The 26,957-nt window shown below is 37.3% G+C and overlaps 4 protein-coding genes across 7 annotated transcripts; 1 reads left to right on the forward strand and 3 right to left on the reverse strand.

Annotated features, from left to right (window-relative positions):
* Positions 1 to 72: 72 nt before the first annotated feature.
* On the reverse strand, positions 73 to 3,015 carry LOC130718637 (uncharacterized). Of its 2 annotated transcripts, none has more exons than XM_057569254.1 (2): positions 2,190 to 3,015; positions 73 to 575 (listed from the first exon to the last, which is right to left on the reverse strand). In XM_057569254.1, exons 1-2 carry the CDS (start codon positions 2,863 to 2,865, stop codon positions 469 to 471), a joined length of 783 nt encoding a protein of 260 aa, XP_057425237.1. In that variant the 5' UTR covers positions 2,866 to 3,015; the 3' UTR covers positions 73 to 468. The 2 variants fall into 2 exon arrangements, with proteins under 2 accessions (XP_057425237.1, XP_057425235.1); XM_057569252.1 differs by having other exon boundaries at positions 73 to 581.
* A 990-nt stretch (positions 3,016 to 4,005) lies between these two features.
* LOC130717847 (DExH-box ATP-dependent RNA helicase DExH8) lies at positions 4,006 to 12,988 on the reverse strand. Its single transcript, XM_057568224.1, has 14 exons — positions 12,685 to 12,988; positions 11,358 to 11,535; positions 10,588 to 10,758; positions 10,060 to 10,207; positions 8,985 to 9,299; positions 8,332 to 8,478; positions 8,083 to 8,263; positions 6,652 to 6,932; positions 6,431 to 6,544; positions 5,925 to 6,069; positions 5,559 to 5,824; positions 5,274 to 5,462; positions 4,670 to 5,197; positions 4,006 to 4,505 (listed from the first exon to the last, which is right to left on the reverse strand). Exons 1-14 carry the CDS (start codon positions 12,827 to 12,829, stop codon positions 4,284 to 4,286), a joined length of 3,030 nt encoding a protein of 1,009 aa, XP_057424207.1. The 5' UTR covers positions 12,830 to 12,988; the 3' UTR covers positions 4,006 to 4,283.
* Positions 12,989 to 19,769: 6,781 nt separating this feature from the next.
* LOC130719824 (uncharacterized) lies at positions 19,770 to 20,305 on the reverse strand. The gene is made up of 3 exons (XM_057570429.1): positions 20,269 to 20,305; positions 20,121 to 20,227; positions 19,770 to 20,006 (listed from the first exon to the last, which is right to left on the reverse strand). The coding sequence occupies exons 1-3, from the start codon at positions 20,303 to 20,305 to the stop codon at positions 19,770 to 19,772; spliced, it is 381 nt and encodes a 126-aa protein (XP_057426412.1).
* Positions 20,306 to 21,225: 920 nt separating this feature from the next.
* Positions 21,226 to 26,723, forward strand: LOC130716769 (hydroxyisourate hydrolase-like). 3 transcript variants are annotated; one of them, XM_057566776.1, is made up of 13 exons: positions 21,226 to 21,539; positions 22,470 to 22,533; positions 22,648 to 22,703; positions 22,890 to 22,965; positions 23,089 to 23,160; positions 23,257 to 23,344; positions 23,531 to 23,792; positions 23,930 to 24,045; positions 24,324 to 24,541; positions 24,898 to 24,926; positions 25,013 to 25,100; positions 25,766 to 25,856; positions 25,934 to 26,170. In XM_057566776.1, the coding sequence occupies exons 1-13, from the start codon at positions 21,390 to 21,392 to the stop codon at positions 26,019 to 26,021; spliced, it is 1,398 nt and encodes a 465-aa protein (XP_057422759.1). In that variant the 5' UTR covers positions 21,226 to 21,389; the 3' UTR covers positions 26,022 to 26,170. The 3 variants fall into 3 exon arrangements, with proteins under 3 accessions (XP_057422759.1, XP_057422757.1, XP_057422758.1); XM_057566774.1 differs by lacking the exon at positions 25,934 to 26,170 and adding an exon at positions 26,199 to 26,723 and having other exon boundaries at positions 21,229 to 21,539; XM_057566775.1 differs by lacking the exons at positions 21,226 to 21,539; positions 25,934 to 26,170 and adding exons at positions 22,179 to 22,331; positions 26,199 to 26,723.
* Positions 26,724 to 26,957: the final 234 nt, after the last annotated feature.

Below are 26,957 nucleotides of genomic sequence, written 5' to 3' on the forward strand. Positions count from 1 at the left end.
AAGCTTCATATCATTTTAGGTACAAAATAGTTTGTGCTAAATACTTCAGACATTGATAAAAACTCAAGACAGTAATGAAAGGTCTATTTACTAGAGATTTTTGTAACTGTGTTCTAAGAAATTTGTATGACTGAGATTAAATGGGGCACAACATCTCAAACTAATATACAAAGCGTAATAGTTTTACGTCCTTGTAACAATCACACGTCATTATCCTTAGATCACTTCAATATTTGGACCAAAATTTTCAGAAGCTGAATGATCCCCAAACCTATATGATATGATACATGCTAAAATACAAAGAATATAGATTCGGCAAATGGGTCAGGATGCCGGTAAGAAGCATCACATGGATGCTCTAAAACCACTTTGTCAGGGATTCATGCACAAAAGAAGCAACTCCAGTTCCTTGTTGAAGAAGGAAAGATACAATCTTGTCATGATCACAGTCACAAACTTCAGCGACTGTCACCTCAATGCATCAAACATTCTACAATCATGCTTCCTACGTCGACATCTATGATGTGATTTTTGATCTAGCAAGGTGTTCTCCCCAACCATCTCCATTTTAGAATCTGCAGCTGGTACAATGAAGATCAAGTTAGCCTCTTAAGCAGCCAGTTGTAGTACTAGTTTTATATGCAACAAATGCCTAAGTATATAATGCTATTAAGATAATAGTGTGCGAAATCTAAAAACTACAATCAGACTAGAAAATGAACATAGAACCTTTCAAGCTATCCATTATGGCAAATAATTGCAAATAATATAGTTGGTGTCTATCCACAGGCACGTGCAACAGAGGATCAGAAATGCTTGTAAGGAAACAAAGCTTCTAATCCAAATAACAACCAAGCATATAAAATCAAAGTTCCATTTAAACTCTCATGGCATGCTTTAGAACATTGACATTGGTAATCTTTTAAGGAAGGTAGTCTGCAAACAGGAAAGCAAATTACACCAGGCATAAGTAGAAATAGATAGCAAAAACACATTTCCTTGTAAATGTATTTTAGCTATTTCCAGTGGTTAAGTCATCATCTTCAGAATATTTCATTTCATAACCCCCAAAAGTTACTACCAAAACAGTAAAGCCATTTGCAAACAACCTGTTTTCCAAACATCAAATAATAAGTTTTTGCCACATATAACATGTAACTTCATATTAGCACTACCAGAAAGCACCAATTGATAGAGTGAAATTCTCTATCAAGGTAGAGCCCTAATTTCTATAAGAAAAAGCTAAGCTAAATAATGAAGAAAGCAATTGCATCAATTTTCTGGTCCCTTTCTCATTGATCAACTTTTCAATTTATAGTTAGGATTTAACCCGTATGCTAAGGAGAGCCGTAAAAGCGGCATAATCCCACCACTAGGAATATCCTAGAAGAGAATAAAATAACTAAACATAAAAATAATAAAATGACTAGCTATATTTATCCATATACTTGGACCCAATAATTCCAACTGATAATGATCCATCAACATAACATGGCATGAAGGAACCCAAGCATTACCCTCCCAACAATAGATATAATATCATTAGTGCTAAGTTCGGCTCGAGGTTAAATGGGGGGGGGGGGGGGAGGGGATTTTAAGGGAGTCAAGTTTCTTAAAAATAGTGACTTGTTTGGTATCACATTAACGAAAAGGGAATTTAACGGGAAGTATATGTTTCCCTCTTTAAGGGGTTAAATTTTACGCCAAGTGAGACTAGGATAATCCTTTCCCGATCTCTATCTCTAACTTCCATTTTCATTGACCTCAGACCATGCCTGGTTTTTCTATCCATGTTCTCCAGCATTAGCCTCCGGTTTCTGCTCCCCAGCCTCAGACCACTGGCTCTTTAAGTACTCATAGAAACAATGCCATCATTTTGGTGGCTTCCGCTACTTCCTTGCTTATCACACTACTCTCATCATTTTGGTGGCTTCTATCCTTGTTTATCAAATGATGTGTAAAAGGAATTGAATTCTTAGAGAAGAACTCCAATCTTTCATTTTAAAGATTCCAAACAGAACACTTTCACTTAAGTTGGTGAACACACCAAATACTATATCATCCAAACCCATGTAGTAGACAAGGTTGTGCTTAATGATCTAAAAGACAAGCAAAAAGATTCAAAAATTCTAAAGCAAGCAACAACATGAACATCAAAATCTGAAATCAAGAACAGAAACTTAACCTACCTCCAAGCTGGTCACCCCAAAACAACAATCTGGGATCATCTTCTTCTTCATCAAACTCATCCCCTCCATATCCAAACTCAGCATCCCCACGATACCCAGGTTCACTCCCATACCCAGACTCATTCCCATTATTGCCATTAGCATCAGAACACCCACTCACCCCAAACCCAACAACACCACCCACATTCTCCTTCTCCTTCTCCACTTCCCTCACAGAGTTCTTAGCCTCGCTCACATCCGACGACCAATTCGCATCCCCGTTCCCAAAAAGCTCCCCGCTGGAGTCCGTCCCCATCGCCACCGGAAAATCAGAGCAAGTCCCGTGAGCAGCGGAGGCACCAACGGAGCAGCAGCGGCGCGTACCGCTGCGATCGCTGCTGCGGCCGGAGACAGATCTGGAGCCGCGTCGGCGCCTCTTTCGCGCGATGAGGCGGTGTTTGGCGGGGGTGTTGTAGCTCCGGATGTTGTCGTCGGCGAGGGTGAGTTTGGAGAGGTCGAGGGAGAAGGAGGTGGTGGTGCGATCGGAGAGGCAAGGGCGTTTGCTGTAAGGTGTGTGATCGGCGGTGGTGGTTGTGGGGTGGAAGGGTCTCCAGGTGCGGAGGTGCAACAAGCAGGAGTCGATGGAGTGGTGGCGTGATGAAGATTCGAGTGGGTTGTGCGACATCGATTGAGTCATCGAGTGATTCTGAATTCAATTCAATTCAATTGGGGTTGTGAGCTGAAGGGAAGACAAGTGATATGCTATTGCTGTGTTTCACGAGATTCTCGATCCAGCTATCACTGCCTCCACGCCTAATTTTCCGAAAAGGGTCTCTCTATATGTGATTTCTCAGACAATTCTTTTCTATTTTCATTTCTTATCTTTTCTATTTATCAATAATTATTTAAGTTATGTTCAAGTACAAGATGTTAATTTTTGTTAAGTAATGGTTTAGGTTCGAGTTTTATGGATGAAAAAACTTTTACGGGAAGGGTTAGTCACATCCCGACTCCAATATGATTTTCTCGGAATCGGGGTAAATGTATGAAAAATAATAATTATTAAGTTGGTAATTAGTTATCTTCCATATTTGTTAAAAAAAAACTATCAACAGAAAATAATTGATAATGATATTATAACTTGACAAAAATTGAATATTTTGATTTAAAATTTGGACTAATAAAATTACATAAGCTGTCTTGGACTTTTGGACTTAAACTAGACCTGGACCAATAAATACTATTAACTATATATGGCACAAAGTGGCATTGTTGTTAGGCCCACATAAGCATCATTCATACAAGTGGAAGATGACGTTTACAAGTCAATATATGTTTTTTTTTTATAGGCAATAAATTTTATATTGAAAATAAAGTACCATGGGTGCTTTGGCCCAATACAAAAATGAGAACAACTCAATATATGTAATGCATGATATTGTATCATGAGGTTCTCTAAATTACCTAAGATAAATATCATATATAATCAACCTATGTGGTCCAATAATATTTAACATTTGACTTAGAAAATTGTAGCTCATAATGCATGTCAAAATAATATTAGACTATTGAAAACTAAGATGCTTTTACCTTATTTAGATGTATCATTTTGTAAGTCCAATGATGGTAATGTTCGTGAAACATTTTTACAAACGTATAACATTCATATAATTGTAAGTCCAAAGTAACAAGGACTTGGTGTGAAGAAACTAGTCTCTCAATTTTGAGCACATTTGACATTAAGAAAGGGCAAACAACGTGCTGATTGCGTAGCTTAACACAAAGCTATTATTGATAAAAATATATATATATATAAAAAAAAAAAAACAGCTCTGGATAATGGTAACCTCTAGGTCTTTCCACCTATGCCATAAATTATTTTCATAAATTCAACCAAGCACCTGGTACTATAAAACATAACTTCAAAGTAAACTATTCCATACCCACCATAAGTTATACGGCAGAATTTCAAAAAGCTTATCTCAAGAAAGCACTATGCATGTACAGACTACATAATTTCAGCAGTTCAATATCAACCTAGAACTCGAACATAAAAAAACCCTAGAACTGGGTTATTAAGCCTCCAGAAGGGTCAAACATATACACCCCCCATAGTTAATTTGTTTGAATTTCATGCAGTTGCTTTTTGATAGTAGCAGCGTAGTCACCGAAATGTTTGTCACTGGCAGGAAGCAGGCTAAAAACATATGAGGTGGCCCTTGATATCATCATTGGCCTCCTAGGGGTAACTACATCATGTAATTCCCCAAAGCTTGTTTCGTCAAAAGCAAAGGACTCTGTGAGGATAAAGAAACTCTCCCTGCCCAACTTTTCTACCTGAAATCACAACATTGCATTCAGTAAGATAATACCATTACCACAATGATATTAAAAGGTAGCATCATGAGTTCCGCATATATTAGGAGACGTGTATAACATTCAGTATCAGTGTCTAACATAATAGCACTTATTTTATAACCTATTAAATAGTAAGCAATCACCTGAAGTTGGGAAAATATGATATTATTCATGGTTATGATAACTTGCACCTCATGCAAATCATCAGCCAGAATTCGAATGGCGAGATATTCGAAGAAGTTCTGCAAGAGCTGCTTTTTTCCATCCAAATCATCACCATAGCTATCAAAGGAAGGAAACCACAGTACACATTGAACTTCATTCCAAGGAATAAGGGTCTGCCCAGCTTTGGCAATGATTGTTTGGTATGGGTGATATAGACCCCACAAAATTCTGGCTCTGGGTAGTGAAGATTCTGTTATGGTTGTTTCTGACAAACATGTAGTTGAAGTTATTTTGGATGGATCATAGTAGCGAGCGAGACATGAAGTGAAATGCAAATCAGTGTCATCCAATATAAGAATTGATCTGTTGGTTGATCTGGGAAACCACTTTAGAAGGGATGCAGCATTCACGTCATTATCTTCTGGCTGGCATACATTTGTACTAGTTGATGGTGCTGATCGACCCGTAACATGTGAAAATAAACAAGACTCCCCATTTCGGCAACCCTGTCAAGATGAATACTAATCATAATCTTAGTAATGGTAGAAATATAATGAAATCTAACTCAAACAAACAAATTACCTGCAATGAAAGGAAAAATTTGCACTGGGGTCTCTTGGCTTGAAGTGAGTGAGAAAATGGACAATAATTGCCTCTATTGCAGGACCCTCGAATAAAATATACACAAGTCTCCTCATTGACGTGAAAATTATCAAAATCAACACCGTCTGGTTGATGGCTAGAAGCATCATCTGGGTATTGGACTCTTAACTGTTTCATGCAAGAAAGGAAAACCCGTCCTTTTTTAGAAAATGGATTTTTTTTTCTATAGAAAGTTAGAAACACTTGAAATCCAAAATATACTACCTCTTTTATAACTGTAGCCAACATTTTTGCCACATCAGAACTGTGGAAGTGGTTTGAAGTAACATATGGTACAGCAACACATTTTTTTGTTTCACTTGATGGTTCGAAGTCCTCATCCGCAGCAACTGCATCTATATGTCCATTTGGCTGACCTTTGAGCAGGCATGTGTGCTTGAATTCATAAGGATCATAATAGGGCGGTAGGCCATGAAAGGAGCTCAAAAAATTTGGCCGGAACCGGTGTACTGAATGCAGTATATCATTATCTGTAAGATCAGAATTAAGGGTTGTTAAAAGATTTAAGAAAAATAACACTCACACAAAATGTAGAATACATATTCTGAGAATTATTATGCAGATACGTACAAATTTCTGACACATGATGCAAAGATGATTGGGAGAGATTATGGAAAGAACACCAATCTTCTTCCTCAAGACGCATTGATTGTGTGGCAGGATATACATTATCAGTTTTTAGAATCTTCTTCAAATTTTCAAGCCGGTACTTATCCTGCATATCAAAAGAACATTTTCATCATCAAGTTCATATAACTGCAAGCTTCACACTATTTATACAAACATAAAACGCAAATCTCATTTCCAGGAAAGATGTGGCTTCTTTCACTTCATTACTATTTCGTGTTCCTCATGTACAGGTCTCACAGAAACCCATGAGGAAGCAACCCTCTAATTAAGTGTATTATTCCCGCACAACAAGAACACTGTTTGGTAAGCAATAAATAAAACTCCTGCAATGAATAAGCATCATTTCACAATGTTTTTTCTACCAACTTTCACTGTGAAGCCTCATGCAGATACTGAATAATGCCAATACATTTGATAGTACAACCAGCAAAGAGATACAACTTTACCTTGAAAATATGCTGCCAAAACTCAAATGCACAGAAGTTACCCATGAATTCCATCTCCTTTGGACCAGTTAAAATTATTTTGTCATCATAATAGCAATCAATGTACCTCGAAAACTGATGAAAATAAAAAGATCCAGTTACAAGAAGAGTTGAGGCTCATAAAGTTACCAAAGAATCAGAGCATTCAGAAATAGTAAAGCTGGTTCAACACTAAATATTACCAATTCATCCTCGCCAAATGGATGAATAATGGGTAAAGGCTGTGTATCCATAATTATACCCAGCAGGATGCCCTCACGTAGCATACCAATCTCTCCAAATTTCAGGACTAGAATAGAAGCATCAAAAGACAAAGAAAAACTAGCAAGTAATCGTCCATAAAATGTAGGTTCATAACGGCCCCTTGGAGTTGTCTTTTCTAGTGCGTGCATCTGAACAAGCATACTCAGTGCGTCTTCAACAACTTGAGGATCCGGGGGATCCAGAGCTTTTTGCAACAGAACTGCCATCAAAGTATGGAACCCATCAAACAGGGTAATATACTCATAAGTTCACTTCACAAACTCTAATTTTATTGCATAATTTACATTTTTGTAAAAATTGCAAAAGCTTGTCCAATTACGTATAATTATCTTTTCTTTCTGTAATGGCATGGAGGTAGATTCCTCTTTTAATAAAAAAGGAAGAGTGAGACAGAAAGAAAAGATAATTATACGTAATTGGACAAGCTTTTGCAATTTTTACAAAAATGTAAATTATGCAATAAAAATAGAGTTTGTGAAGTGATTTTTAATTATCTTATATTCATTAAACAGTTGAAGGCATCATGATATTAAGATGTTCCCCGTCATACACCTCATAAGTTACTAGGATTGCATCCATAAGACACTAGCGGAGTTATAAGAAAATAGTATACCTATATCCATTTAACAGTTGAAGGCATCATGATATTAAGATGTTTCCCATCATACACCTCATAAGTTACAAGGATTGCATCCATAAGACACTAGTGGAGTTTGATATAGTGTCTCAATAGATTAGATGCACAAAATAGAGCAAAAAACAGTACACCCTGCAGTAATACATTCAGTTTACTGGCTACTCCTATTAAGAAATCCTCCAAGACACCACGGAACAAGTTCAGCCTACTTTCTCATGACAGTTAGTTGTATTAAAAGTCATCAAATTCTCACCAGTTAAGCTCTACATTTACTCTGATGAACAATGCATTGGTACATAAATATATTTTCTTTGAAGACTTTGACACTGCAACATTTTAAAAAAAGGTATTTTACTGACAGTTACAAGTTATCGCCCACTCTAATATGTAAACAAAATGGAATAAATAAACTCAAAAACTACATATAAGCGCTATACCTTACATATGTTCACTCAATGTGATGTCACCAAGTAGTAGCAGACTACCAGTCTTGAATAGCAAAAATAAGCTTAAACAGACATATATTTCAAGTCAAATTGATAGCCTCTTCCTGAAGTTTCTTAGCGTACGTCCAAAATTATTAAGAGAGATCATTGTTACATTTAAAATGTATGCAGACATTCAAAATGTTATTGGGTACAAAATTTTACTCAAGTAAGCAATTAATAGTAAAATTGTTTTCAGCCAAGAAATCAGGATTATATGAACTTGCCTTTGGGATCATTGATAGCCTTAGATCCAGCACAACATGAAGAAAGAACTTGCAGCCTCAATGATAATTTAAGAATAGCTGGACACTCATGATCCTCAAGACTGTTGAAAAACGATCCTGTAACCAACCTATAAACTTGGCCATCACAAGTTCGACCAGTTCTTCCTCTACGTTGTTCAGCCTACAAAATCATATGAAACTAAGAAAATATAAAAACAAATCGGCATATAGGAATAAGACAATTTGTACCTGAGACTTGGAAACCCAAACAAGCTTTGAAGCTTCCTTTTTTCGAGACTTATCCCAATAGACTTGTAATGATCGGCATGAATCAATGACATAAGCCACTTTAGGTATTGTCACAGATGATTCAGCAATATTGGTAGCCAATATTACCTGACAGACAACAACCACAATCATCGAATGTGAATAATTTCAGTAGAAAATATATCAATAAAAATAATTTTAGAAGTAACAAATCTTCTCAAAGTAAAATTTTCTAACCTGCCTAAGGGAACTAAGAGAAACATCAAGATTAAAGGAACAAATCAGCAAAGATATCTTATATATATTTACAAGTTAAATACATGCCATGATTAAATATTGCACATTAAGAATTCATAACAATTGTTGTGGCTTACAATTTACAATACAATAAAACTAATAAGTTTCTGCAGCAAATATAGATGTTCAACATAATAATAGCCAATTTGCAAAAGTAAGATTTACCATTGACAGAGAGAACTTTTTCCAGTTAAAATAAAATAATGATTCATAAATTAATAGTGTATAACGTTAACACAAACAATTAATGACACAAATGTGTGTGTGTGTGTGTGTGTCCCTCCATAAGTAAAAAACCCATGATTAACAACAGAACTGGCTGAATTAATGAACAAAACCTTTCGATGTGTCTTCGAAATCTTCATAGCCATGAGAGCTTGTTCAGTATCAATGCTACGATGTAAGATATGAACTTCAAAAGTTGATTCAAGTGGCTTCAGAAGGCGCCATTGCTGTGCCAGTGAATTGTAGGTTGGAAGGAAAACTAGAATGCTTTTCTCAATATCTGGCTCATTCACATGAATATGCAACACCAGTGCATGAATAAGTGTGTGCAGTTCAGACTTAATTCGAGCATTGGCTGTGGAAGGATTTAGACCATGCGAATTTTTTGAATGCATTAATTCAGAGCTTATCCCAAGAGATTCAACTACCTGTTCAAAGAACATTGCATTAGCATCATATCACTTATCACATACATGAAATGTGTTTCAGAAACATAATGACGTGGTGTGCAACTGATTAGAATCATATTTTGTCATGCATAATAATATATGACAGGAAAAGCTTCTATTCTTTGACTTGCACTGAATCACTCAACTATTTTCTGTATTTTCACTTTTTCCTGAACATATTAATATGGATGTGATCCCTAGCCTCTTATTGGAAAAAAAGCATGGGAATATTTTTTTTATTTCAATTGTTTTATTCTCATTACCATAGTCCCATCCCATAAATAACTAAGAAGACACAAACAAGCAAACTTATAAATATATTTAACTAATACTTCTACCCATCAATAAAAATGTGGTACTACTTCAAAGTCCATGAACATAGAGATGCTAAAAACCTTTTGTACTTTAGTTTTGCTTATATAGAGTAGTTTTACTAAATACAAAGGTGCAATAAGACCTATATAGATTTATCATTGTTGTCATTGTTACTCATATAGAAACTCAACTCTAGTCAGTAATTTATGTGAAGAACAGCTGGCTTTCACATGCAGGATATAAGAAAGCGTATGGACCATGAATGTTTCAAACGTACATTTATTTTGTACCCAAAATGATTTTAAAGATGAAGCATGAATTTAAAACCATTCAATATATGTAACTTTGATAAGATATAGAAAACTGGTATAAAGGTGGGGTGAAATAAAAAAGAAAGAAAATCTAGTAGAGTATATATGCATGCCTGCTCAAGATATGAAACTCTTCGCTGAAAAACAGTTTTCTGGTTTGAGCTAGGAATTGCAAGCACTTCAACTCTTTCACCTCTACCAAGATCCCTGAAGTAATCTCTGTATCTCGAAATATCAGCAGTTGCAGACATCAAAACCACCCTGCAAAATCATATATATTAGATCTACAAAGCAACTACTTGCCTCTTAAATTGAAATGAGAGGCAGTGTTTTCAATCAAGAAAGTAAATAGAGTTCTCGATTAGGATTCTCTAATACTCGGAAGACACGGTAACTAGAGGAACATATGCTATTGCTGCAATAAAACAGCCAATTATATATACCGCTCCTGATCTGGAAAAATACAAGTATTATTTTTCAAATATTCACATTGAACAATACTCGCTTCACTCTTTCGAACTTGAATAGAATGTCAAACAGGATAAATAAATAAACCAAGAATCAAGCAATAAAATGATAGCTTGGCCATACATCTGTACAAAGGGAATTCTGCCGAACAATTATATATCCAAGATGCTAACCTTATGTCGTTCTTTAACAAAAACTGCTTCACACAAACAAGGACAAGATCAGACTCCACTGATCTTTCATGTACTTCATCAAGAATGATAGCTTTGTACTTCAGTGCAGCCATACCCTTTTCTTGCAATTCGTCCAACAACACTCCAGCAGTTTTAAAAACAATCTTTGAACTGTGATAACAACATAAATACAAGAAGAAAAGTAAGCATGGGATAAGTTCCCTATTGCTTCCTTGAAATGGCTTCTCTATGACAAACGACAATGCAGTCAACTTTATCATATCATGTAATTATCATGCAAGTGTTAGTAACTACTGTAATTTTGTTATAAGGAGAAACTAGTTAATATATTTGGCAAATAATACCCTTCTAAATCCAATATTTCCATTATATAAAAGAAAATTACTGCCAAATATCTTCCTTAAAATTGCTTTTTAGACAAATGACAGTGTACTCAACTCAACTGTTAACTTTGTTAGACGGTGCATGTGTTATAGTGTACTTTTGTCATCAGATGAGACATACATGTAATAAGATTCTTGCATCCTTATCAAGAAAGTATTTTTTATTGGAAAAAAAAAATCCATAGTGATGCCAGACAAGGCCTCACTTATAGATTCAAGTCAAAATTTACTCTCAATATAATTTATCAGGGCTTTAAATCTGCAAAGGAAATGAAGAAACACAAAAATCTGAAAGTGATGATCAAATAACTATGACACAAAGTTTGCCAAGAAATAAAAAATATCAGTGATATTTGTCTCGAATACCTAGCTGAAAAGTTCTTTTCGTGTCCAATATGATATCCAACTTCTTCTCCCAATTGACATTTTCGAGCTTGTGCAACCATTTTGGCAACAGAAACAACAGCAAATCTCCTAGGCAGTGTGCACAGGATGGGTGATATGTTTTCATCGAGAAGAAACTGTGGAATTTGTGAACTTTTCCCTTGAGAGGAAACAGAGCAGAAATATCAGCCACAAGGAAAGAATGACGAATAAGTACAAAGTACACCATATTCCTTTCAAATGATACCGAGCTAGAAGTTTCATTCACATACATAAATGCATTGATGTGCATTGTGCAGTAACAATTCTTACATTCAGTTGTGCACACCCATTTTGATTTTTGCAGAACCTGTTCATGATATATAAAGGGGTGAAGATAATACAGCATTATCTATGAAGGTAAAAGGTTCACAATCTTCCTGGACTTTTATATTCTCTAACATTTGCATGAAGTTTGCCTTTTATTTCTTTTTCCATTTTCTAACCTTTACATCTCCAGATTTCAACGGTTTTAGACAACATCTTTGTTTGATATGACCAGGGTTGCCGCTGCCGGTTGATGCGGCCACAATTGCTAGCAAATCACAATTTAAAACCCTGGCTCACGCGCTCACACACAGAAAAAAGACCTAAAATCCAATAATTTATAGTGCTGGTAATGATTGCCATTTTCTTAAGGTAAGTTTTTTTTTTAAAAAAAAAAGGCATAGTTGAATTGGTAATGAAATAACCGTGATCAGAGAACATAGTTGACTTCTCATGCAAATATGAAATACATACACTAGCAAAAGGAACTGCAATTCCAAAGTGGTTTCCCAGAGTTCCTTACAAACTTAGGTTGTGTTTGGATGGATTTTTGTCAACATAGATACAAGTTTCACACTAGTCAAAATCTTATTTCTCCGTTTATCCATTGGGAACAGTACTGAAAACCAAACGTGTACTTAAGCTGAAATTCCATGAATGTCTGATATTCTCTATTCAGTGAAGCTAGCGATTGCCTCAGCCTTATTCTTCAAATTTACAATTTAAAAAAATTCGAGAAATTTTGGAAACTAAAAATTAGTATTCACCAGATTATTGACTGTGATAAATCTACGATCACCAGCGAGACTAGCGAAAACGAACACGAAAGCTATACGAGAAGCGCAACAAGCAAAATTTCAGTATTTCAGAGAGTAATTTTGAGCAATTTCACAGTACAGTAAAGGCAACACAGTAAGTCAATGCAAGTTCAACGGAATATCAAACATAAGCATGCAAATGAAAACGAGTTCAAAATGCGGAGTTTATAGAAAAATAAATATACCGCAACCGGCTTCGCCGACGATGAGCGTGACGCGATTTTCCTGAACCTTCTCAACAATCTTGCTCCGGAGAGACATCACAGGCAGGTGAGAGAAACTAGGCTCCGGCGGTGGAGAAGAAGAGTCCGATGGCGACGGAGAAGCCATTATGAGGGTTCAGAAACAGAAACCGTCACGCTCTCTCGCTCACGGTCTCAGAGTGAGAGTGAAGAGTGGGGAAGAAAAGGGTGAGTGAGTCACTACTAGTAGATGGGAAGTGATACGGAACGGGCGAGACCAGGTGAGCTTGAATGAAAGTCAACGATTTTTCTATTTTATGGGTTGACTGTTGTTTGTTTTAACCAATCATCGCCGTGGTTTGAGAATGATGACACGTTGTGCGGAGTAGGTGGAAGTTTTCTCCATCATTCTTCTCTCGCACGTTTTGTTATTTTTATTATTTGGGAAGAAATAAAAAAAGGAAAATTCAAAGGAATCTCTTCAAAAGTGATTGCTATTGGATTCTTACCTGGGTCATTATAAGGTGGACCCGATTTTCTCTCTGCTGGCGAAGTTCGGGGGAGAAAATGAAATTGGATCGGGTCGAGCCCGAAATTTTATCCGGTGACTAATGTACATGATTTCATTCTTGGACATGAGCTCCATTAGATGATCTATTCAGATACTTGTATTTTTTAATACCACTTCAAATCGGAAATCATGTTCTAGGTGATTAGATTAAACAAGCATTAAAAATAAGAATAAATCATTTGGATCAGTACATGTACTATGATCGGGGAGCGACCAAACTACCGGTGAAGCAAGGGTAGGAAGAAGGTGAGGGGCACGGTGACGTTGAGCGGTTGATGAAGATCCCGGGAGGAGCTCCTGCAAGGGACTTCAATGCCAAAGTAAGAGGTTGAGCAAGGGTGAGTAAGTGAGTAATGAGATGAAGAGATGAGTTACCTTAGAGGGGAGGGACACTCCCATTATATACTGGCCCTGGAGGTAGGGTTTGGCATGGCCGGTGTACGGGCTCCTCCCCACCGTTGGATTACCTGCGGTTCTTGGTGGTGGCAGGGGGATCTCATGGTCAGGATCCCTTCTTGGAATAGGCTGGGTCCCATGGGTCCTAGGGTGGTTGGGGGAGTCAACCCCTAGTTTATGGGGCCTGCATTTGCCCCTAGTGGGAGGGGGACCCTTCCGAGACCACTTCTCCAGTTCCCATAACATACTACAAGAAAATAGTTGATTAAGCGTTGATTATGATACTAATACTGATTTATACTCATTAGTGTCGGTCAAACAGACGTAAAATATTAAAATTCAAATTTATTTCATTTGATAGTAGTGTCGGCTCATCAACCATTAGCATCGTATCAAACATGATGGCAGTGTTGGCTTGAACGACACTAATTAGCATCGACCATGGTGTTAGTGTCGGCCAGACCGACACAAACGCAAAAATTTACAAATACATTTCAACCCCTAGCCTCACTTTAATTAGTTCATGCCCCATTTAAGCATAGATGCCCTTAATTCTATCGGTGGTGAGGTGGTAGGTGAAGATTTTATGGTGGGGGTTCACGAGCTTAGACACTGCGGGGATTCTCATCTCAAACTTATGCCGAAAGATTCCATCGACACATAACCTAAGGTTTGCCTGATGCATTTTAGCTAACCCATGATTTTAAACAACCAAAGTATTAACACCTTAAATATAAAAGAAAATTCATTTCTTTCCCAATCACATCATGTAATTTATAAGCTCTTTCTTATTTTCCATTTTCTTTCATACTAACATAATAGACTATATTTGGATATTTGTTGAAATGAGTTCAAAGGAAAGATAACATACACTTAAAAATAAAAGGTGAAAGAAACACTTATTATGAATCTACATGAAACCTATTCACAGTACACTAAATTTGGTATCCAAGCATATTGTTAAGAGTTAAAAACTATAACCGTCCCTGAACTTTGAGCGAGTTTTGAAAATCGTCCCTCGATGAAAAATTATCTGAAAACCATCCTCAGACATTTGAAAACAAATTTGACGTGTCCCTCCGACAGCCTTAGGTCCGGCAATCGCTGACTTGGCTGTCCACGTCAATTAATGAGACCCGACGTGGATTTTTTTTATATCATCGTCCATGTACTTTGCGCGAGTTTTGGAAACCGTCCATCGCCGGAAAATTATCTGAAAACCATCCTCGGACGAAGAACACGAAGAACACCGAGGCTGTGACGAAGAACTGGGAAGGAAGCTTGTGAGATTTTTTCTCAATCATTCTCGTTTAACCGTTGAAAGTTAGGGTTTTTATTGTTAAGAGGGTGTTGAATACGAATTGCAAGCAACATGTGTTGTTGTTGGTTTTGCGAGTTGTGTGTTGTTGTTGTTGGTTTCTATTTTGGAATTGAATCAGATTGTTTCTACCTTGTTTCTATTTTAGGGATTCGTTTGTTCGAATTGACAGTGTGCGATTTGGGTTTAGTGATGCTTGAAACTTGAAATTTGCTTGAAATTATGCATGCTTGTTCATCATGTGTTGCTTGTTCATGACCTGTGTTGCTATGCATTTTGTAGGATGAGTTGAAATTATTTTCAATAGTCTGAAGAAGGCAACGGTGAAGAAAACCACCCCGGCGAAGATAGCAGCGGCGAACAAGCTCAACGGTGCTAAGAAGGGGACCCCGACGAAGAAACCATTTGCGAAGAAGACAACCCCGAGGAAAGCGATTGAGAAGAACGTGGACTGTGACAAGGAAGAAGCAAGTGGTGTGGTCCCAGAACGTGAACTTTTTCGGGATGTTGTTCCTTTGCCCTCTACCCATGTGCGAAGGTAAGATTTTTTATTCTTCCCTTTATCTTTATGTCATGTTGAATGGGTTGTTGAATTAAATCAATGTTGTTTGTTGTCCTTTTGTGGTTTGGAGTAAATGTTGTATCTTAATCTTGTCCTTTGTTTTGTCCAGCTCCTTAGTGACTAATAGTATAAAAATACTGTTGCATCATGGTGGAAAGTTGACCTTTGAACCCAGAATTGAATATGTTGGTGGTTCTGTAGAACAATTGGTTGAGTGGGACACAGATGTAATATCTTCTATTGAGATGGGTAAGGAGGTATTTAGATTGAGGTATAAGGCTTTTAAAGCTTTATGGTACAGGCACCCTGGGGCACTAGGTCGAATAGGGTTTAGGCGTATAATCACTGATAAGGATGTGCACCAATTTTGTTCTGATGTTAAGGGGTATAATCTAGTCCATGTATTTGATGAGCATGCCAATGAGATATCATTAGATGTTGTTGACTCAGATGATGATGTGGCAATAGTTGATAGGTTGGATGTGATTTGTGGGAAGTTGCTTCAAGGTGAAAAGGATGTGGAGAAGGATAAGGTGATTCAAGAGGAGGTTGTTTCTGTGGAAAAAGAGGTTGAGAAGGACATTGGTTCTGTGGTCCTAGAGTGTGAGAGACAAGTGGAAAAAGAGGCTGAGAAGGAGATTGGTTCTGTGGTACTAGAGTGTGAGAGGCAAGTGGAAAAAGAGGCTGAGAAGGAGAACCAAGTGGTAGGAGAACAAGCTGGGAAGGAGAAGGTAGTGGTAGAAGAGGCTGAGAAGGAGAACCAAGTGGTAGGAGAACAAGCTGGGAATGAGAAGGTAGTGGTAGAACAGGCTGAGAAGGAGAACCAAGGGGTGGGAGGAGAGGAAGATGATGAGTCATATCACCCTAACAGTGATGACAGTGATGATTCCTCAGTGGTGTCACTAGATGATAGTGACTATGAGGAAAACTGGGACTGGACCACAGTCTTGCCTCGTGAGTCCCTTCTTTATATACCTCATGATGCTCCACCACCTGATCTGTATGAACTTTCATTACCTGTAGACACTAATGATCCAGGAGCAACATACTCAGATTTTGAAGATGAAGATGGGGATTCTGATGATTTAGAGAGTCCATCTGAAGGAGAAGGAGAGGGAAGGGCAAGGAGATACCCCAGGTTTAGGCCTGCAGAAGATGGTGATGGTGTGAACTTTGTCCTTGGTCAGGTATTTGACAGTAAGGATATTTTTATTCATGCTGTTAAGGAATTTGCTCTGCAACATAAGAAAGATCTGAAAATAGTGAAGAATGACAAGAAGAGGGTTGTTGTTAATTGTGTCAAAGGCTGCCCATTTAATTTGAGAATCAGTAAAACAAATAGCAGACACTACTTCCTGCTTGTCACATATGAGGCTGCTCACAATTGTTGCAGGTAAAATCTAATCTTCCTATCTTTGTTTTGTACTTTTTTAAATTTTATTTTGAATTTTGGAATGTTTTTTTTTTGTTCCAGGTCTGCATCAAATAGGCAGGCTAAGACTCTTTTTATGGCTAGGAAGTTTATGCCTCTTCTTAGGCACAGTCCTAACTTGAGCATACCTGGATTAATTGAAGAAGCAAGGAGTAGGTGGGGTATACATTTGGGGTGGTGGAAAGCTTACAGAGCAAAAGTCAAGGCTCTAGAGATGATTCAAGGTGCATGTACTGACCAGTACGGCCACTTGAGAAATTATGCTCATGAACTGCTGAGAAGCAATCCTGGCAGCACTGTGATCATCAAGTGTGAGGAGGGACCTAAAGGGCCAGTGTTTATGAGAATATATGTTTGTTTGGCTGCAACAAAACAGGCCTTTGCAAACACATGTAGACCACTAATTGGTCTAGATGGATGTTTTTTGAAAGGCACTTATAGAGGGCAACTCCTAGCAGCTGTAGGGAAGGATGGAAACAATCAAATGTTTCCAATATGCTATGCTGTGGTGGAGGCAGAAACTAAGGACTCTTGGAATTGGTTTGTGAGTTTGTTGTTGGAGGATCTAGACCAAATTAAGAAGAAAAAGTGGGCTTTTATCTCTGATCAGCATAAGGTAAAATCTAATCTTCTTATTTATGTTTTGTACTTATTTAAATTTTTGTTTTGACATTTGGAATGGTTTTTATTTGCAGGGTTTGGTTCCTACTCTACAGGAGCTCATTCCTGATGTTGACCACAGACTATGTGTGAAGCATATCTATGGTAACTTCAGGAAGAAATATCCAGGATCAGAATTGAAAGTTGCATTGTGGAAGGCAGCCAGGGCAAGCACAGTGCAGGAGTGGAAGCAAGAAATGGAATTGATGAAGGCATTTAGTGAAGAGGCTTACAATGACATGATGAGGCTGCCAGCAAAGCAGTGGGCAAGATCAGCATATAGCACAGACACAAGATGTGATTTGCAGGTCAACAATATGTGCGAGGCATTTAATATGGCAGTGTTGGAGCATAGGGACAAACCCATTATTTCTCTGCTAGAGGGGATGAAGTTTTACATCAACAATAGGATTGTCAAGCAGAGACAATTGATGCTGAGATGGAAGACTTCAATCATATGCCCACTGATTCAGCAAAGGTTGGAATTCTCCAAGGAAGCAGCTGATAAATGCGTAGCAGTTTGGAATGGTTCTGACAATTTCAGACACTTCCAAGTGAAGAGAGATTCTGATTCTTATGTTGTAGACCTGGAAGAAAGGACATGTGCCTGCAGGAGATGGCAGTTAACATGCATTCCTTGCTCACATTCCATTGCATGTATATGGTTTGCACGCCGGAACCCTGAGAATTATGTGGATCCAAGCTACAGGTAAATTACATTTGTAGTTTTGAATTAATTGTGTTTTATTGTAGTTCTATTTGTAATTGTTGTTGTTCAATTTGTCATCCTAGGAAATCAACTTTTCTGGAAACATATTCCTATCTGATCCAGCCTAATAATGGGCCTAAGCTATGGCCAGAAGATCCTGCCCCACCCATTAACCCTCCCTTTGTAAGAAGAGCTCCTGGGAGGCCAAAGAAGGCTAGAAACAAGGCAAATGATGAGAAGAAGAACCCTACAAAGCTGAAGAAGGGAGGCCATGCACTGAAATGTAGAAGATGTGGAGTAGAAGGGCACAATGTAAGAACTTGCAAGGCCAAGGACCTAGCGGACAGAGAGATTCCTGTTGGAGGGAATAAGGTTTGATACTTGTCTAAATCTTTGCACTTCACTGTATACCTATTTCTAATCTAATTGTTCTGAAGAATATTTTTTCATTTTGCAGGATAACAGTTCAATACTGCAGCCTGAGCAGAGGGAAGTGCAAACTACTCAAAATGCAACACAAGATGCACCTCCTGTGAGTCAGTCTCAGCCTGAAGCTCCTATTAGCCAGTCTCAGCCTCCGCAGGCTCCACAGACTCAAACAAATGAAGCTGGATCAAAGGAGAAAGATAAGGGGAAAGGGAAAGGGAAACAACCAACTAAAGCAAAAACTGCAAAGGGGGGAAAGAAGAGGAAGCTTGGAGAAGCTAGTGGAACAAAGTAGTATTAGGATTGAAAATTTGTAATGTGGTTTAGGCATAGATGCCACTTTTGTGCTTTATGACTTTGAGCAATGTGACTCTATTTTAAGGTTTCTGTAATGTTCTTAAGGCCTAAGTGCCACTTGAGTGATCTGACTATGTGTGTTTGATGACAATGTTATTTTGTTCTGAAGGCCTAAGTGCCAATGCTATGTTCAATGTTATTTTGTTTTGACAATGGAAGGCCTAAGTGCCTATGTTATGTTCATTGTGCCTATGTTATGTCCACTTCATTTTGCAGGATAACACTTCAATATTTTGTTGGTTTAGTTATGAATTTGATGACAATGCAAGGCCAAAGTGCAAATGTTATGTTGTTGGTTTAGTTCTTAATTTGATCACATTGCAGGGCCACTTTTATGTCAAGGATGTCCACTGTTATTTTGTTATGTTGTTGGCCTAAGTGCCACTTTTGCTGCTTTAGTTCTGAATTTGCGCCAAAGTGCAAATGTTATGTTGTTGGTTATAGTGATTTCATTGTTTCAAATTAGTTCTTTCTTTGTTGGTTTATCATGGTTCAATTTGTAGATGGCTAAAAAGAGACATGGTACAATTCTGAATAATAACATGTCTCTAATTCATTCATGAAACATCAACTTAAATGTCATAGAAATCATACAAGACTCTAATAAATACATAACAACATTACACCTAAAACAAATTACAGTGGACCTAATTTCCCCTATTTGAATACAACAGCAAAAACCAACAGAATGATCAAAGTCATGATCAAAACAATACAAGTCCCCAATGAAATCTCCAAAAGCCTTTCCTTCTTCTTCATAGCATCAATCTTCCTCAACAGTGAACCAATAATTTTCTTCTCCCTTGCATTTTCTTCATCAGACTTGTCATATTTTCCTAGTCCATGATATTCATCATACCATACAAAGAACCTGCATACTCTCTTGCCATGAATCTGCAAAATCAGAGCACATAAGAGACCAAATAATTTTCGATGACAATGGGGAAGAAGAGACCACATAACAGATCTATGAGAGAAATGACAAGACAATGGGGGAAGAACACGAACCTTGAACAGTCCACAACCATAAAATTTTCGCCCAGGGTTCTCACCAGTCCAGGATGTAACAGCAGGAGCCTCAAAACCACAATCGCACAACGGACCCCCTTCCTCCTCTGTGAACCAGAATACGAGCCACAACTTTGAGACCCACCACCCATTTCCTTCCACCCTTCCCTTGGAGGTGCTCGCATATCCTTCTTCTTCGATTTTCAGGTAGTGATTTCAGAAGGACATGCAAGTAATGAAAACCCCTCTCCTAAGGGCTCAGGTGAAGAAGACAATGATGGAGGAGATGACCGTTGGGGCTTCATAGTGTCACGTGACACGCACATGTTTGTCCAGTCATCACTCTCTCTCCTGAATGGTCACGTGAGAAGCATGTGAGTGAGCCACATCAGCTTCTCACGTTAGTTTCCTGACGGAATGCTAACGGAAGACCAATTTTTGCTAATTTTGAAGTTTAAGGACCAATTTTGCAGGAAGGCGATAGTTGGGGGACCAAAAGTGCAATTAAGCCTAAGATATTTAAATACGTCATATATTTATTTTTTAAAAGACTTATAACTTTGAATTGTTATATAAGTCAATTTGCTTAAATATATAAAATCCCAATAAGTATATAATATCAAGATATTATTATAAATTTCTAGTATATAGACATCATCAAGGGTAAAATATATTTATACTTATCATATTTACAATTTACCAAAAAAATACTAATCATATTTACTTAAATAGGCTAGCCTGTAAGGCTTACAAGGCTTGTTGAATGGCCTGAGCCTGGTCTTTTTAACTACATAGACTTTTCAAAAAGCCTAAGCCTTGCCTATTTACCAATTTGGCCTGGTCTGGCCTGGGCCTATAGTAGGCTAGGCCATAGGCCCCTACGAACGGTCTGACCTATTCCCACCCCTAGTCGGAGGGATGGGTTGAAATTATTTTCAATAGTCTGAGGATGATTTTCAAATAATTTTCCGGCGAGAGACGATTTTCAAAACTCGCTAAAGTACAAGGACGATTATAGATTTTAACCCTTCGGTTAAAAGTTGCTCTTTTGGATAGAGTACAATACAAAAAACAAACGGTTCTGCTTCCTTTTCACTTCTCTCTTTTTCTATGGACCTTCGCGATGCCTGGTTGGTTGTCTTCCCACATATAAATATACTTTTATCCTTTATCCACAAACAGTCAAATACACTGCAAATCAAACGCCATTGAATTGTGAGCATGATGAGTTGAGTACATATATAGGAGCCAGAAACAGCAACATAGAAGATGGAACCAGAAACATCTTCAAGGCTTGTTTTGTTGCTCACTGTCATGCTTCTGAACTTGGCTGTGGGAGCTCTCAGTACTGCAGATAACTATAGCAGATCTGACTTCCCACTTGACTTTATCTTTGGTTCAGGCACAGCTGCTTACCAGGTTCCTCCCTCTTTACTCAATTAGTGTCAAAAAGCTTAGTTGTCATTTGACTTACACAACTGTTGCTGTGCATTGTAGCTTCAATGGTCGAAGAAAATGAGATGAATAGTCTTGGCATTTCTAAAATAACATTTTTGTAAAGGTAAAACTAAAACAATAAAAAGATCAAGAAATTGTAGTATCTAAAACTTACCAATAAATTCCTTTACTTATCCAACAAGGTTCATTTAGGAAAATTAATATAATTTGAAGATAAATTTGGGAATAGGCCTAGCAAATAGTTTTAAGTTTTAACTAGTGTTATTAATAGCGGATCACGGAAATAGCAGAAAGCCAAAAACCCGCTATTTCAAGCCCTCATAACGGAAAATAGTGGAAGATAAGATTATAACCGCCATTTGATACGGGTTTGAACTAGTAAATAAGAAGACTAAATTATAAAACAATGGTTGGTTCAAAAAAAGATTATAAAACAATGGTCACCCACTCAAGAGACGAAGAGCCGTCAACATTAATAAAATTTCAACAATTAGGTGTTCCTTTTGTCTCACTTGATAGATTAGAGGATGTTTGACAATGACATCCTCTGCTTTCTACTTTAGTATGTAATAAATATTGAAGTGATGGTTGAGGTGCTCACTGAAAAGTCTTATGATGGAACCACACAAATTTTGGGCCCTTGCTTTCATACTTGTGAAATTAGGTGTAGGAATTTTGTGTGCTGATGATCAGTACAATAGGGATAACTTCCCAGTTGATTTTATTTTTGGTTCAGCCACCTCTGCTTATCAGGTTCCTATTTTATGATCTGCTTGCAACCAATTCATCTTAGCATATATATCGTGATTATGGAGCAAAGATGAACTTATATGTGTAATGTGTATTATTGTTATTGTTATTATTAATCATTATATACATGGTCATGAACAGGTGGAAGGTGCTGCTAATGAAGATGGAAGAACTCCTAGCATCTGGGATACATTTGCTTATGCTGGTTCCTACCTACCTTCTTTTTTTTCCATCTTACTAAATCTTGTTGAGTTTGGAAGATTACTTAATAAGTTGATTTCTCCAAAGTAACCGATATGATATCATTTTTAATGAACAGGGTATGCGCATGGAGAAAATGGAGATGTAGCTTGTGATGGTTACCACAAATATAAGGTTATTACAGTACACCTCAATTTTATTTGCCTGTTAGTGCTTTTCCTTGTGGTTCACTCATTTGGAGAAAATTAAAGAAAAATGTTAGCATAAGCTGCTCAAACTATACAAACTGTAATCAGTATGTTAGTTTTAGTGCTAAAGTGTCAATATGATACAGTGTTTCCCCCAAAATATACAATGCAGGAAGATGTGCAGCTCATGGTGGAAACAGGCCTTGATGCCTATAGATTTTCCATTTCTTGGTCAAGGCTGATACCAAGTATTTTACAAAACTCAAACTTGTGCACAAATAGAGAACCATTAAATTTTTAAGGATTTCAATCTCTTTGTCCAGGAAAATCTTTGTCAATGCACTGTTGAAAATGCTTTTCTTTCTCCCCAGATGGTAGAGGGCCTGTCAATCCCAAAGGATTACAGTACTACAACAATCTCATCAATGAACTCATCGCCAATGGTTAAACTTAAATATGACTTTCTTGATTACACCATGGCCCATGCCTTTAAGATTCTGCTTCTTCAACTGATATGATACACTATTTCCCTTGAGCAGGAATCCAACCACATGTCACACTGCACAACTTTGATTTTCCACAGGCACTTGAAGATGAATATGAAGGATGGGTCAGTCGTGACATCATGTATGTTCCTGATCTCTTGCACCAAAATACTGTTTAAACTAATTCATTAAACTTCCATTGCACCAGTAACTTTCCAAAAACAAGGCACTAACTAATGCAATTAGTCTGTGCATGTTTACTTGTGCTTACTATTCAATCTCATTATGGTGAAATATTGATGGACAAATAACTTGGATGTGGATGCAGAAGAGACTTCACAGACTATGCGGATGTGTGTTTTAGAGAGTTTGGTGATAGAGTCTTGTACTGGACTACTGTGAATGAGCCCAATGTGTTCGCGTTGGGTGGTTATGATCAGGGAAATGCCCCACCTCGTCGCTGTTCTGCCCCATTTTGTGCTCCAAGTAACAGCACTAAGGGCAACTCAACATATGAGCCCTACTTGGTAGTTCATCATATTTTGTTAGCTCATTCTTCAGCTGCGAGATTATACAAGAGGAAATATAAGGTATGTGCTATCATCTAATCTTTTTTCCTTATATTATGCATTTTCGAGTCATGACTTTCTATATGTCCAATGGCAAATGCTCCGACTTTGTTGTGGAAAAATATTCTTGATTTCATTGACTGTTAAGTGACTTTCAGGACCAACAACATGGATTTGTTGGTATCACTGTCTACACTTTTGGGTGTTCCCCTTTAACAAATACAGAAGAAGACAGGGTAGCAGCTCAAAGAGTCCGAGACTTCATGGTTGGTTGGTGAGTTACAGTCCCTACGTTCTTCTCCAAGTGCTCTTTATATGCTCTCTTTACAGAAGAGAATATCCTCACTTCAGTTACTTATTAGCCTACAATTGGAATTGCAAGTTGCAACATGTTTGTTTGATCTCAACTTAGAGCCTGTACATGTAAATCCATGATTCCATTTTCAATAAACTATCTGGTATCTACCCTTCGAGGCCTTTCCTGTTAAGTCTAGGTGATGGCTATGAATCAATGTGAAGAATGTTGTTGTTTATATGAACTCTTTACTGCAGGATTATGGAACCCTTGATGCATGGAGACTATCCCATTTCCATGAAGAGAAATGCAGGGGCAAGAATTCCAGCCTTCACAAGTCATGAATCAGAACAGGTTAAGGGTTCATCTGACTTTATAGGTGTAATTCACTATACCAATGTTATTATTACAGACAATTCTGAGGTCCTGAACATCAAACTGAGAGATTACAGTACAGACATGGCTGCAAAGATCCGTAAGTACTTAGTTAACTTTAAGGATGGTGAGTTAGTGCATGTTTGGAAATCCTTCTACAATCGATTCGAAAGCCAAAATCAATGAGAAGCTGATGTGAGTAATTTTTGGGTCTCAGAATTGATTATGGAGAAGGAGATCCAAACATGTATTTACTATTTAGTCAAAGGATAAAATTGGTAGTATAATCTTAATATTGTCGTTGCATACACACAATTTTTTACATTTTGTTTGTGAAATTTCCAATCTCACATCATTTAGCACCTCACTAATATGAGCACCATCATGTGCATAACTCGTTTCTGAATAATTGGTGAGGCAAGGTGATCATACTCATTGCTTTCCTGGTTTTGACAGAGGGACTTGACCTGCTTGGAAATGAAGAGGTAACAGCTCAAAAATTATTTCTCCAAATCAATTGGTTAAACTTTACAGTAGATAACAGTTTACTTACAAGCTTTACTTGATTCAGTACCCTTTAACTCCATGGGGTTTACGCGAAGAACTCAATAAATTCAAGGTCCTTTATGGCAATCCTCCACTGTTCGTTTATGAAAATGGTCTCTCTCTCTCTCTCTCTAAAGCAACTTGATAGCATCAAACAATAACATTTAAGTGTGTGTTTGTATAATAGCATGTCTGAATCAACTTATTATTCCTCAAAATCACTTTTGGCACTTAGAAGTTATTCACATAAACTTTTTTCCATAATTGATTTTGGCTTTAAAACCAATTGTAAAAGGATTTCCAATCATACACTAAAAGTTAGTGTCGCAACAAAAGAACCTTTAGCCAACAGAAGGACAGAGTTCCTTCAACATTTACTCTTGGAAAGCATTTGAAAGCTGGTTAACTCTAGAGTAAACTCTTTTAGAAACATTGCCTAAATATATCATGTTCATTCTTGCTTATAATATTTTTCCCTGTTTACTAATTCATGTAGCCAATGTTGTCAGTAGGTTATGGCATGGTACATTAAGAATTTAAGACTGTATTTTCCAATATATGAGTGAGCATGCATCTTTGGTTGTATGGAATTAAAAACTGAAGCCTACATGCATTTTTAGTAGAGATTTAGTGCAGTACTTATGAAGTTATGATACAAGCTGTCAATGGTAAACTAGTTAGTCCTATGATGACATGTAACTGCAAAATGCTACTGTTATATAATCAGTTTAAAGGAGTTGTGTTACTAATCAAATTTTGGCATTGTGTTGTTAATCAGGTCAACGGACAGCAAGCAATTCGTCACTTCATGACTTGTCAAGGGTAAAATACTTGCATGGATACATTGGTGCCACACTTGATGCCTTGAGGTATGCTGCCCCGTTATAATTCATCTCATTCATGCACATCACAACTGATTAATATTATTTTTTATCACTTCTGCAAGATGTCCCACAGCTCATGAACTAAAGCATGCTTGGATCAATTTATTTTTCCACGGAATCATTTCGGACTACCAGAAGCTACTCACATAAGCTTCACCTTAGAATTGATTTTAGTTTTTGAATTAATTGTAGAATGATTTCCAATGATACTGATATATGAAATACTTGTAGAAGTTTTTGTATTAATTGATTTTCGTTTTCAAGTGTCCATATAAACCCCTTTCTTATGTGTTATCTGTTTTTTCATGTCATCCTGAATTTTGTCAGAAATGGATCAAACATAAAGGGGTATATTGCATGGTCCTTCATGGATGTGTTTGAGCTGCTTGATGGATACAAATCAAGCTTTGGCCTCTACTATGTTGATAGGGATGATCCAGAGTTGAAGAGATACCCAAAGCTCTCAGCGAAATGGTACAGACAGTTTTTGAAGGATAGAAGCACCTATATAGTTGGAGGAGATATTGAACTAAAGCAGGAACCATCACACGTTTTTGTTGGCCACATTGATTAGTAATCTTCCTAGTCATGATTACTTTCCCAATTTGCCTTCTCTGAAGATATATGAAATAAGAATTTATTTGAAGAAAGTCAAGCAACCTGGGCAAGTGTTTACTCTGATTGAAAAGAGTGAGAGGCTGTAGAGTGTAGTGCTGCAGTGTGTATGCACAACAATATACAAATGGCTGTGTCATGCCATATAAAATAAGGATAGCCGACCTTTGCTTATGACATAAAGAATTTTGTAAAATAAGTGTTCCAGTTAAATAAGTTTTTACTTTTTAGTCCTTATTTTAATTTTAATTTCTACTATATGATTTTAATCACTATTACTTTGTGGTAAAAATTTGAGAACTAGCAAGAAGGTGAGCCCATAGAAGTCTGAGACGTGTGAAATCATATGGTCCTAAAGGATTCATTTACTTAGAGCAAAACCCCCCATGATTTAACAAACTCTTGAGGATATGAAAATAACTACAGAAAATTCATCATTTGTGAACCCAGGAAAATTAGCAAAAGAGAAGA

Source organism: Lotus japonicus, chromosome 5, assembly GCF_012489685.1.
Source record: "Lotus japonicus ecotype B-129 chromosome 5, LjGifu_v1.2".
Taxonomy (NCBI): Eukaryota; Viridiplantae; Streptophyta; class Magnoliopsida; order Fabales; family Fabaceae; genus Lotus; species Lotus japonicus.